The sequence below is a fragment of the Salvelinus fontinalis genome, chromosome 13, assembly GCF_029448725.1.
Source record: "Salvelinus fontinalis isolate EN_2023a chromosome 13, ASM2944872v1, whole genome shotgun sequence".
Taxonomy (NCBI): Eukaryota; Metazoa; Chordata; class Actinopteri; order Salmoniformes; family Salmonidae; genus Salvelinus; species Salvelinus fontinalis.
This window is the reverse complement of record NC_074677.1, coordinates 32,920,166-32,933,535: the sequence shown is the minus strand read 5'-3', so window position 1 is coordinate 32,933,535 and position 13,370 is coordinate 32,920,166. Positions and strand designations below refer to the sequence as shown.

The 13,370-nt window shown below is 41.0% G+C and overlaps 1 protein-coding gene across 4 annotated transcripts in view; it reads right to left on the bottom strand.

Moving 5' to 3' along the window:
* The window catches only part of LOC129868443 (cell adhesion molecule DSCAM-like), a 142,823-nt gene that overhangs the window by 42,583 nt on the left and 86,870 nt on the right, over positions 1 to 13,370 (bottom strand). For 2 of the 4 annotated variants that reach the window (XM_055942426.1, XM_055942428.1), the window contains exons 7-10: positions 10,273 to 10,548; positions 8,199 to 8,477; positions 7,955 to 7,996; positions 4,480 to 4,599 (exon numbers count right to left, since the gene is read on the bottom strand). In XM_055942426.1, coding sequence (XP_055798401.1) covers positions 4,480 to 4,599; positions 7,955 to 7,996; positions 8,199 to 8,477; positions 10,273 to 10,548 — 717 coding nt within the window. Of the gene's footprint in view, positions 1 to 4,479; positions 4,600 to 7,954; positions 7,997 to 8,198; positions 8,478 to 10,272; positions 10,549 to 13,370 lie in introns of those variants that run through there. The other 2 variants (XM_055942427.1, XM_055942429.1) reach the window with 2 other exon arrangements.

The window sequence follows — 13,370 nt, the reverse complement described above, 5'->3', positions numbered from 1 at the left end:
AGACTTGACTCGAGGCTGAAATTACTGCCAAAGGTGCTTCAACAAAGTACTGAGTAAAGGGTCTAGGTATTCTTATGTAAATGTGATATTTCCATTTTTTTGCAAGAATTTCTAAAAACCTGTTTTTGCTTTGTCAGCTCCCACTGGGTACTGTGTGTAGATTAAGGAGAGAAAAATTTGTTTTAATCTATTTTAGAATAAGGCTGTAACGTAACAAAATGTGGAAAAAGTCAAGGGGTTTGAAAACTTTCCGAATTAACTGTATTTTTGTTAGCTGCATGTCTGACATTACTCCGCTAGTCCTAAACTCAGCAAAAAAAGAAACGTCCCTTTTTCAGAACCCTGTCTTTCAAAGATAATTCGTAAAAATCAAAATAACTTCACAGATCTTCATTGTAAAGGGTTTAAACACTGTTTCCCATGCTTGTTCAATGAACCATAAACAATTAATGAACATGCACCTGTGGAACGGTCGTTAAGACACTATCAACTTACAGACGGTAGGCAATTAACCTTTCTAGGACACACGTTCCGCTAGCGGAACCCACCCCAACATTCCACTGAAAAGGCAGCGCGAGAAATTCAAAAATATTTTAGAAATATGTAACTTTCACACATTAACAAGTCCAATACAGCAAATGAAAGATAAACATCTTGTTAATCTACCCATTGTGTCTGATTTTTTAAATGTTTTACAGCGAAAACACACCACCAAATCCAAAAAACACACAGCCATTTTTCCCAGCCAAAGAGAGTCACACAAAAGCAGAAATAGAGATAAAATTAATCACTAACCTTTGATAATCCTCAGATGACACTCATAGGACATCATGTTACGCAATGCATTTATGTTTTGTTCGATAATGTGCATATTTATATCCACAAATCTCGGTTTACATTGGCGCCATGTTCTTAAATGCCGCCAAAATATCCGGAGTAATTACAGAGAGCCACGTCAAATAACAGAAATACTCATCATAAACTTTGATGAAAGATACATGTTTTACATATAATTAAAGATACACTTGTTCTTAATGCAACCGCTGTGTCAGATTTTTTAAAAACTTTAGTAAAAAGCACACCATGCAATAATCTGAGACGGCGCTCAGATTTAACAAAATTTCTCCACCATGTTGGAGTCAACAGAAATATGAAATTAAGGGGCCTCCCGGGTGGCACAGTGGTCTAGGGCACTGCATCGCAGCGCTAGCTGTGCCACCAGAGACTCTGGGTTCGCGCCCAGGCTCTTTCGCAGCCGGCCGCGACCGGGAGGTCCGTGGGGCGACGCACAATTGACCTAGCGTCGTCCGGGTTAGGGAGGGTTTGGCTGGTAGGGATATCCTTGTCTCATCGCGCACCAGCGACTCCTGTGGCGGGCTGGGCGCAGTGCGCACTAACCAAGGTAGCCAGGTGCACGGTGTTTCCTCCGACACATTGGTGTGGCTGGCTTCTGGGTTGGAGGCGCGCTGTGTTAAGAAGCAGTGCGGCTTGGTTGGGTTGTGTTTCGGAGGACGCATGGCTTTCGACCTTCGTCTCTCCCGAGCACGTACGGGAGTTGTAGCGACGAGACAAGATAGTAATTACTAACAATTGGATACCACGAAATTGGGGAGAAAAGGGGGAAATACAAAATTACATCATAAATATTCCCTTACCTATCTTCATCAGAATGCAATGCCAGGAATCCTAGTTCCACAATAAATCGTTGTTTAGTTCGATAATGTCCATTACTTATGTCTAAGTAGCTACTTTTGCTAGCATGTTTAGTGCACATGTCCAAACGCTCGCGCAGATGCAGGCGAACTCGGACAAAAACTTCAAAAAGTTATATAACAGGTCAAAAAACTGGTCAAACTAAGTAGAGAATCAATCTTCAGGATGTTGTTATCATAACTATCCAATAACGTTCCAACCGGAGAATTCCTTTGTGTCTCTAGAAGAAATGTAACGCAAGGCGATATCATGTGGAATGCGCATGACCAGGAACTGGCATTCTGCCAGACCACTGACTGAAACACCTCCCATCCGGCCCCACATCACACTAGAGGCTTCATTCCACGTTCTACAGACTGTTGACATCTAGTGGAAGGCGTAGGAAGTGCAAACAGATCCATATCTTACAGGGAATTGAAAAGGCGATGAGTTGAACATCGACCAGCCTCAGAATTCTCACTTCCTGTTTGGAATATTTCTCAGGTTTTTGCCTGCCATATGCGTTCTGTTATACTCACAGACATCATTCAAACAGTTTTAGAAACTTCAGAGTGTTTTATATCCAATAGTAATAATGATATGCATATATTAGCATCTGGGACAGAGTAGGTGGCAGTTCACTATGGGCACGCAATTCATCCAAAAGTGAAAATGCTGCCCCTATCACAAAGAAGTTAAAAATATAAATATTTTGGAGATGATTTCATTTTCAAATAACCGAAAGTGAGAGGTTGTAATCTGAATAAAGGGAAAAAGGCCATTCTTGAACATGGGGTGAGACAGTTTTACTAATCTGTATAGAACCAGTTTTAAGTATAACTTTTGTGACTGATGCCTTTAGTGAGAGTTGTAATGCTTTAATATTTAATAATTTCTGCCCTCCGAATACATATTCATTATTTAAATAGGCCCATTTAATTATGTCTGGCTTGCTGTTCCAAATAAAATGGAATATTTTTTGCTCATTTAATTTAAAAAAACAGGTGTAGGCAGGTGTAGGCAAGACCATAAGAAAATACGTAAACTGGGATATGACTAAAGAGTTAATCAGGGTGATTTCCCCACAAATATATATTTACCTTTCCATGGTAGCAAGATCTTATCTACTTTTGCTAACTTTCTATTAAAATGTATTGAAGTGAGATAATTTCTTTCTTTTGGGATATGTATACCGAGTATGTCCACATCACCGCCAGACCATTTTATTGGTAAACTACAAGGTAATGTAAAAGTTGTAAAGATCCAATATGTAATATAGAACACAATTTGGAGAGGTTATAAAAAGTATCTACATCCTCTAAGAGGTTGTGGAGGGATCCAAGTTGTGGATTTAAAAGAAAACATGAATTATCAGTGTACAATGACACCTTTGTTTTTAAGTACTGGATTTCGTGCTTGATATTGTTGTTGGAACTGATTTCAATAGCGAACATTTCATGGCCATAATAAATAGATACACAGATAGTGGACAACCTTGTTTTACTCCTCTTAACAGTTTAAAACTTCCTGAAAAGTAGCCATTATTTACTATTTTACACATAGGGTCACTATACATAACTTTAACCCATTTTATAAGACATTCTCCAAAATTGAAATATTCCAGGCATTTATATATATCAATTCCAGTCGTACTTAATCAAAAGCGTTTTCAAAGTCAGCTATGAATACCAAGCCTGATTTCTCAGATGTTCATAGTGTTCTATTGTTTCCAGTACTTGTCCTATATTATCTCCAATATATCATCCATGTAAAAAACCTGTCTGATTAGGATGAATAATATCCAACAATACCTTTTTAATTCTATGCATTTTGCTTGAATTTTGGCATCACACCACTGAAGTGCAAGGGGACTCCATTTTTTTCAACAGACTAGGTCTTTATATTTACCACTTGGATACTGTTTCAGTAATAGCGGCAGGTAGACTAGTGGTAGAGCATTGAAGAGATTGAATCCCTGAGCTGACAAGGTAAAAATCTGCCCCTGAACAAAGCAGTTTAACCCACTGTTCCTAGGCTGTCATTGAAAATAAGAATTTGTTAACTGACTTGCCTAGTTAAATAAAGGTTAAAAAAAAAATATATATAATGAAATCAGGCCTTCTTGTTGAGTATCTGATAATCTACCATTTTTATAGGTGTGCTACATGCGGTCCTCTGAGTATTTAAAAAAAAAAATATTGGAAACCTCCACTGGTATGCCATCCAGCCCTGGAATTTTCCGGACTTAAAGGCTTTAATTGCATCAAGAAGTTCCTCCTCGGTAATTTGGTCTTCACTTGAGTCTTTCTGCACAGCTGTTAATTGTACATTATTAATAGAAAAAAATCCATTCAATTAACTTTGGTTAGTGGAGACGGAGGAGACTGAAACTAAAACATATGCTTTAAGTACTTTGCTTCCTCTTTCAAAATATGGTTTGATGAATCATGGGTGACTCCGTCATTTGTAACAAGTTTCAGTCAATAATTTTTGGTAGCCTTTCTATGTTGAAGATGAAAAAATTATTTGGTGCATTTTTTCCGATATTCCATCCAGTTCACTTTACTTGTATAATATTTATAAATTAGATTTTTCTGGAATAAGTTCCTCCATTTATTTTAGTTTTTATTTTAACTAACTTATGTGCCTCTATGGTACACATTGACACCTTATAGAGTCCATGCCCTGACGAATTGAGGCTGTTGAGGGCAAAAGGGGGTGCAACTCAATATTAGGAAAGTGTTCCTAATGTTTTGTGCACTCAGTGTATATTGTGGTGCTATTTACCTTTGGAATACTTCCACACTATGGTAGGGACGGGGTATCCCTCTGCAGAGCAGTTGAGGATCACAGCTTTCCCATAGATGCCATCCTGGTCCTTGGGCTGCACCACAAATTTGGGAGGGACTGGTTAGGAGAGGAACATAAAAAAGGTAATTGATTATTGTATACCTTTATTTAAATAGGCAAGTCAGTTAAGAACAAATTCTTATTTACAATGACGGCCTACCCCGGGCAAACCCGGATTACGCTGGGCCAATTGTCTACCTCCCTATGGGACTCTCAATCACGGCCGGATGTGATGCAGCCTGGATTAACACTGGTTATACTGTTATGGTGTTTTAGTTTGAGTTTGTAATACCTTGTGGCTTAAATAGTGGAAATTAGAAATATATTTTCACACCAAGTGTAAGAAAAACAAGAGGAGCCAATGATAACGTAGGTTAGCATATTAGCAGGGTTGGGGTCCATTCCATTTCAATTCCAGTCAATTCATAAAGTAAACAAAATTCAAATTCAAATGTGTTCCTCATTGAAAAGCATCGAAGAGAATTGGAAATTCAGTTTCCTTTGTGAATTGACTGGAATTGAAATGGAATTAACCCCAACCATGCATATTAGCCTTCAGTAGTGGAATAAGTGGCATCTCACATCACAACATTAAAATATAATTATGGTAATTGCTGCTATTTGGATTACATGCTGACCAGAGCAAAAGCGTTGCGTGATCGAGTGTTGCAAATACATTTACACATACATGTTATTCAATCATTGCACCCACACTGCTCGTGCGCGTCAGCGAGCGTCTGCGTAGCCAGGTGCTAAAATAGAATTTGGTTTTATTTCTGACGCTTAACGCGCTGCAAGTCCTGCCTTAAAGGGGTTTGGAGTCAGCCAGGATATTCTGGAGAGGGTGTACAGCAGCTTGGTGGAGAGCATCCTCACGTTCAATATGACAGTCTGGTATGGTAATCTGAGCGTGAGGAGCAAAAACAAACTGACCAGAATAGTAAACACAGCCAGCAGAGTAATTGGTCGACCACAGGCACATTTGAACATTCTGTTCCACAAGGCAACCAAAAAGAAGGCACTGGCTGTCATTGGCAACCCCTCCAACCCTCTACACCCTCAGATTGAGAGGCTTCCCTCTGGCCGGCACTTCAGAATGCCCATGACCAAGAAGAACATGTTCAAACATGAATTTGTTCCTTGTGCTGTTGGACTACTAAATGCAAAGTAAATTGTATCGGTATACAGTTGACGTTGAAAGTTTACATACACCTTAGCCAAATACATTTAAACTCAGTTTTTCACAATTCCTGACATGTAATCCTAGTAAAAATTCCCTGTTTTAGGTCAGTTAGGATCACCACTTTATTTTAAGAATGTGATTTGACAGAATAGTAGTAGAAATAATTATTTTTTTCAGCTTTTATTTCTTTCATCACATTCCCAGTGGGTCAGAAGTTTACATGCACTCAATTAGTATTTGGTAGCATTGAATTTAAATTGTTTAACTTGGGTCAAACGTTTCAGGTAGCCTTCCACAAGCTTCCCACAATAAATTGGGTGAATTTTGGCCCATTCCTCCTGACAGAGCTGGTGTAACTGAGTCAGGTATGTAGGCCTCCTTGCTCACGGATGCTTTTTCAGTTCTGCCCACAAATTTTCTACAGGATTGAGGTCAGGGCTTTGTGATGGCCACTCCAATACCTTGACTTTGTTGTCCTTAAGCCATTTTGCCACAACTTTGGAAGTGTGCTGGGGGTCATTGTCCATTTGCAAGACCCATTTGCGAACAAGCTTTAACTTCCTGACTGATGTCTTGAAATGTTGCTTAAATATAGCCACATAATTTTCTTTCATCATGATGCCATCTAGTTTGTGAAGTGCACCAGTCCCTCCTGCAGCAAAGCACCCCCACAACATGATGCTGCCACCCCCGTGCTTCACGGTTGGGATGGTGTTCTTCGGCTTGCAAGCCTCCCCCTTTTCCCTCCAAACATAACGATGGTCATTATGGCCAAAAAGTTCCATTATTGTTTCGTCAGACGAGAGGACATTTCTCCAAAAAGTACGATCTTTGTCCTCATGTGCAGTTGCAAACCGTAGTCTGGCTTTTTTGTCGGTTTTGGAGCAGTGGCTTCTTCCTTGCTGAGCATACTTTCAGGTTATGTCGATAGGACTCGTTTTACTGTGGATATAGATACTTTTGTATCTGTTGTCTCCAGCATCTTCATGAGGTCCTTTGCTGTTGTTCTGGGATTGATTTGCACTTTTCGCACCAAAGTACGTTCATCTCTAGGAGACAGAACGTGTCTCCTTCCTGAGCGGTATGACGGCTGCGTGGTCCCATGGTGTTTATACTTGCGTACTATTGTTTGTACAAATGAACGTGGTACCTTCAGGCATTTGGAAATTGCTTCCAAGGATGAACCAGACTTGTGGAGGTCTATCAGAAGCTTCTGAAGCCATGACATAATTTTCTGGAATTTTCCAAGCTGTTTAAAGACAAAGTCAACTTAGTGTATGTAATCTTCTGACCCACTGGAATTGTGATACAGTGAATGAAGTGTGAAGTGAAATAATCTGTCTGTAAAGAATTGTTGGAAATACTACTTGTATCATGCACAAAGTAAATGTCCTAACCGACTTGCCAAGACTATAGTTTGTTAACAAGAAATGTGTGGAGTGGTTAAAACAAGTTTAATGATTCCAACCTAAGTGTATGTAAACTTCCGACTTCAACTGTATCTAGTGCAGTTGGGACAGTGGTTGTTTGTAAATGAATGTATTACTGTCTTCTATGTTTTTAGTGTATGCAACATGATGAACTGACTGGTTTAAATGTGTATGATGTGAGAATGTATGTGATTATTTTAATGAAGGTGATGCCAAAGAAAAATGTCCATCCTGGATGGACAATAAAGTTTTATTCTATTCTATTATATTATATTCAATATCCTCATTGTTTTTTAGGAGCATACACCCAATGCCATCTCCTCATAGATTTTTAGGAGCATATACCTACATGGGTGATTAAAAGATGAACTGAGGTCCACACTCCAGTCAGTTGTGGTAACGCACAGTAGGTTGCCAACCGCCATATGAAGTCCAAAGAAGAAGAAGCAGCTTGAAGGAAGGAGGAGAGATGACAAGAAACGAATTCGGTTTTACCGTTTTATCTGTGGATTAATTGTCGGAGTAGAGGACCTTGTGAATTTCAGGTAAAATAACAACCCAATGTTTATATCCCAGGACAAATTAGCTAGCAACAGCAAATGAATATAATTGGTTCAGAGTTTGTTTTGATATTTCGACCTGCGTGTCCTGATCGCTACTGGTGTGGGTGGACAAAATCAACTTGCGTGAGATAGCGCACGTGGACGCACTCGTTCGCACGCGTTCGTGCAGTCTGGTCAGCATGTTAGGGTTATATTTTCTTTAAGCATATAGTTTGGCAGGTTTTCCTGTGCTATACCCAACATAGGCCTAGTGGTAGGTTGATTTGGATCCACTCCAACTGTAGGGGAACATATGAAGAGAGTTGTATCTAGCAAAATACTTGCAAAACTGCCAAATACCTTCTAGACTCATATCTTTGAGTAGGGTCAAGCCTTCTCGCCCCTTTTCCCCATCCCCACCCTCCCTCTCTCCCCTATTCACCCCTCTCCACCCCCCCTCCCAGCCCACCTCCCCCCTTTCTCCCTCCCCTCCTCCCTCACCCCTGACAATGAGCTGACTCTGGTGTTCCACGGTGGCGGCCTGGTTGCGTGCAATGCAGGTGTAGTTGCCATTGTGCAGGAGAGACAGGTTGGAGATACGCAGGGAGCTGGTGAAGTCTATGTTGTCGATGGTTACACTCAGGCTGGCCGGGATTGGCTGACCGTCCTTCTGCCATGTGATGAAGACAGGCTGGTCACCTGACATCACCACACACGGAATGAACACACGCTGGCCGATGGAGAAACGTGGGAACTCGAAGGGATGGATGGTGGGAGGAACTACGGGAGAAAGAGAGGGGTTGAGTTAAGGCAAGCATATTTATTTACGTCTCTAAAAGGATTCAACTCAGTTAGTTCTATTTATACACCATTGTAAGTTTAGCAGGTACCATCCTGTGAAACCCCTGTGAAAAGATTTCCCTAATCAACCATCATCATATTCAGTCCATCACCTTATTAATAGCATGGCTTAACACAGTGGAGATGCAAGTGAGAGAGAGAAACTGATTATATTTCCCATTGTGGGGAGGCAGAATTCTCACTGAAATAACACGAATATGCCTGACTGCATGAGCATGGATGTGCTCTCCCTCTCCCTCTCTCTCTCTGGGGACACAGTAGACATCGTGAGAAACAGATGCTTTGGAGAATTAATGATTTAAAATAACATTGGAATAAGCAGCACTTCAGCGCTTATTTAATTCACAACAAAGTAGGCATAATGGGCTCCTGGGGATTCCCTCTCCTCAGCCTCGGAATGCTAAGCAGCCGAGAGGCAAATTAGGCAGAGTGGGAATGACAGTGTTTCCAGCTTTGTCTAAGGCCGTAGCCAGCGTGATTTCCCCCGCCTTGCACACTCGTTAACGTTTAAATCACCAACAGTGTCACCAGCAAAGCACCCCCACACCATCATAACTTCTCCTCCATGCTTCACGGTGGGAACCACACATATGGACATCATCTGTTCACCTACTCTGCGTCTCACAAAGACACGACAAATCTCAAATTTGTATTCATCAGACCAAAAAGACAGATTTCCACCGGTCTAATGTCCATTTCTCGTGTTTTTTTGTTGTTTTTTAAGAACAAATTCTTATTTTACAATGACAGCTTACCCCGGCCAAACCCTCCCCTAACCCAGACGACGCTGGGTCAATTGTGTGCCGCCCTATGGGACTCCCGATCACAGCCAAATGTGACACAGTCCGGGATCAAACCAGGGTCTGTAGTGATGCCTCTAGCACTGAAACGCAGTGCCTTAGACCGCTGTGCCACTCAGGAGCTTGGCCCATGCAAGTCTCTTCTTCTTTTTGGTGTCCTTTAGTAGTGGTTTCCTTGCAGCAGTTTGTGTCTGTTACTTGAACTCTGTGAAGCATTTATTTGGGCTGCAATCTGAGGTGCAGTTAACTCTAATGAACTTATCCTCTGCAGCAGAGGTAACTCTGGGTCTTCCTTCCCTGTGGCGGTCCTCATGAAAGCCAGTTTCATCACAGCGCTTGATGGTTTTTGCGACTGCACTGCAAATTTTCCGGATTGACTGACCTTCATGTCTTAATGGACTGTCATTTCTCTTTGCTTATTTGAGCTGTTCTAGCCACAATATGTACTTCGTCTTCTACCAAATAGGGCTATCTTCTTATCTTCTGTATACCACCCCTACCTTGTCACAACACAACTGAAACGCATAAAGGAAAGAAATTCCACAAATTATCTTTTAACAAGGCACACCTGTTAATTGAAATGCATTCCAGGTAACTACCTCATGAAGTTGGTTGAGAGAATGCCAAGAGTTTGCAAAGCTGACATCAAGGCAAAGGGTGGCTACTTTGAAGAATCTCAAATATAAAATATACAGTTTTTTGGTTACTACATGATTCCATGTGTTATTTCATAGTTTGATGTCTTCACTATTATTCTACAATGTAGTAAATAGTAAACATTTATTAAAACAATGGAATGAGTAGGTGTGTCCAAACTTTTGACTGGTACTGTAGCTCTAGGTCGGGGAGCCCTGCGTTATATGTTTATTAACTGAGTCTGGCAGAATGAGACCAGGTTTGAGTGCGTACTCTACCTTTCACACTGACGTGCACACTTTGGCTGGTGGAGAGAGACGGTGAGACCAGCACGCTACACGTGTACTCTCCCTCATCCACATCCTTCTGTACATCATACAGCTTTAGCGTGCCATTGTTCTCAAACGCCCGCTGCCGGTGGTTATAGGGGAGCAGGTTGGCATCCTTGTGCCACTTGATGGAGTAGTACGGGTAGCCAATGACGCGGCAGTGGATATACATGTCCCGCCCAGCAATGGCAGTGAGGTTTTTCATTGGTCGTATGCTGGCAGGCCCTTAAAGGAGACAGAAGAGAAATACCTCTCTTAAAATGATTTTGAGGCTAAGAAATGTGAAACTTTACAAGTGTGAGATGTTGAAATGTGTCAAAAACCATGGATACAGACAGTGATTCATTCTGAAAGACAAAGGAAACATTTATTGGGGATTGTAACATATTAAAACAATATCTTACTGTGGATAATAGATTAGTATAATATCAACACCTCTTTTCCCTGTAATTAGTAAATAAAGGGCATAAATTATTGCCATTTATTTCCTATAATAGTCTTATGGAATAATAGCAATATAAAATCACCTTGGTCTGGGACCTATCCATAGCTGTTCCAGAGGGGGTTTTACCTACCTTCCAATTTTAATCTCTCTGAGGTGAAGTGAATATTATTATACTGTTCTAGCACCTGCTAGACGCCAGCCATGATTGCGTTTGACAAGCATTAGACAATGTTCCCACTCTCCACTCATGAACCTATTATCAAAACTATTACTCATGTTCCCCCTGCTCTCTCTTTCACACTGCTGGAAAACCCACAGCATATATAACCAATATGACTCCATAATACAGCCCCTATCAGGGATACTGACTGACTATAAGTATTTTTGACATACTGTAGATCAGTGTTTCCCAACCCTGGTCCTCCAGTACCCCCAACAGCACACATTTTTGTTGTAGCCCTGGACAAACACACTTCATTCAGCTCAATGAGAGCTTGATGATTAGTTGACAAGTTGAATCAGGTGTACTTGTCCAGCGTTTCAATAAAAATGTGTACTGTTGGGGGTACTCGAGGACCAGGGTGGGGAAACACTGTACTAATCTACAGTTGGATACTGTAGCTTGATATAGTCCCTTCAGAAAGTATTTACACCCCTTGACTTTTTCCACATTTTGTTGTTACAAAGTGGGATTAAAATGGATTTAATTGTAATTTTTTCTTAACGATCTAGAAATTCTAACATTTGTAAAACATTTATGAAAATCATACACTTATATATCTTGATTAGATAAGTATTCAGGAGTCAATATATGTTAGAGTCACCTTTGCAAATGATTACAGCTGTGAGTATTTCTGGCTAAGTCTCAAAGAGCTTTCCACACCTGGATTGTGCAACAGTTGCCCATTATTATTTTCAAAAGTCTTCAAGCTTTTGAAATAAATAAATTCTCCCCAATTTTGTGATATCCAATTACGATCTAATTACAATCTTGTCTCATCCCTGCAACTCCCCAATGCGCTCAGGAGAGGGGAAGGTCAAGTCATGCGTCTTCTGAAACATGACTTGCTAAGCCACAGTTCTTAACACCTGCTCGCTTAACCCGGAAGCCAGCTGCACCAACGTGTTGGAGGAAACACAGTTCAAGTTACAACCGTGGTCAGCCTGCAGGCGCCCAGCCCGCCACAAGGAGTCGCTAGAGTGCGATGAGCCAAGTAAAGCCCCCCCAGCTAAACCTTCCCCTAACCTGGATGAGGCTGGGCCAATTGTGAACCGCCCTATGGGAGTCCCGGTCATGACCGGATGTGACACAACCTGGGATCGAACACCAGGATGTAGTGACGCCGTATCACTGTGATGCAGTGACTTAGACCGCTGCGCTACTCGGGAGGCATAGCCCATCTTTCTGATGCTGTATGGTCAAAAATAATATGATATTGTTGCCACCTGTAGTATTGAATGCAAGGGAAGCCATCAACCATTTGGCCTCCCTTCATAAAAACAATACAATAACAGCCAACATCAATCAGCGTAGCACTAAACTGATTGAGCTCAACTGTGAATGGTCCTGGCGCACCAAAAAAAGTGTCAATGGAAACCAGCTTGGATTTGGATTCACAACAATCACATCACATCAAGCCAAAAGTAATTTGACAGAAATAAACTTGAATTGTTGCATCTCATTGTGTTGTTGTCCTCCGGTGGCTAGGCAGCTAGCTAAAATTGTCCCTTTCCTAAATTAGCCATGGATGGAGATAGGGATTTGGACTTGTGGTTTTACTTAATTCTCTGTACTGGCCAAGTATTATAACGACGATTCTGATCCAACCGTAAATTCATACATGGTGCCTCTGGCCTGAGAGGATGGAAGTTCAATATGTAGCTAGATGTAGTAGACTAATGTTAACTAACTGGCTAATTGTTGCTCATGAAAGGAAGTTATGCTAGCGAGCAAGCATTTTAACCAGGTAGCCTAAGACAACAAAAACTAAAAGCGTGTACTGTACGACAGAGTCCACCTTTACTGCAACATGAAAGAGAAGAGGATGGCATTGGCATTTCTCTACAAGTAGGGTGAGTCAACAGTTTTCTTCTACATGCAGACACACACACAAACACACAAACACAAATCAGTACTATAGACAGCCACATTATATTTAGCTTACATTGATTGGACTAAATTGTTTTTGGAATATTTTAGTTGTCACTGTATTAGACTAAGCAGAGGTGATTTAAAGATGTTGAAATATTGAAGTTGAAATGGTGCTGGAATAGTGGTGGAAGCTCCTGTTTTCTTTGCGACTTGCGGAAACTCTCCAGTGTTCTAAATCAATAGTGGGTTAGTAGTCCGAAAAGTTCTGAAACATTCAATTGATTGACCATGCTGTAGGTAATGTAGGTAATGTTTGTTACATGCAATATCCTTTGCTGACTCCACCGGACAGATGTTGCTCTCCAGTTTTGTGATGAAACGGTTGAATTTATTCTGCCACTGTGTCTTATTGTCTTGGCCTTAGGCCTATTAATCACAGTGGCAAGGCATTTGAACTAACAGGTTCATAGTGCAAACAACACAATTATCACAAGACTGGTTGTAACATGG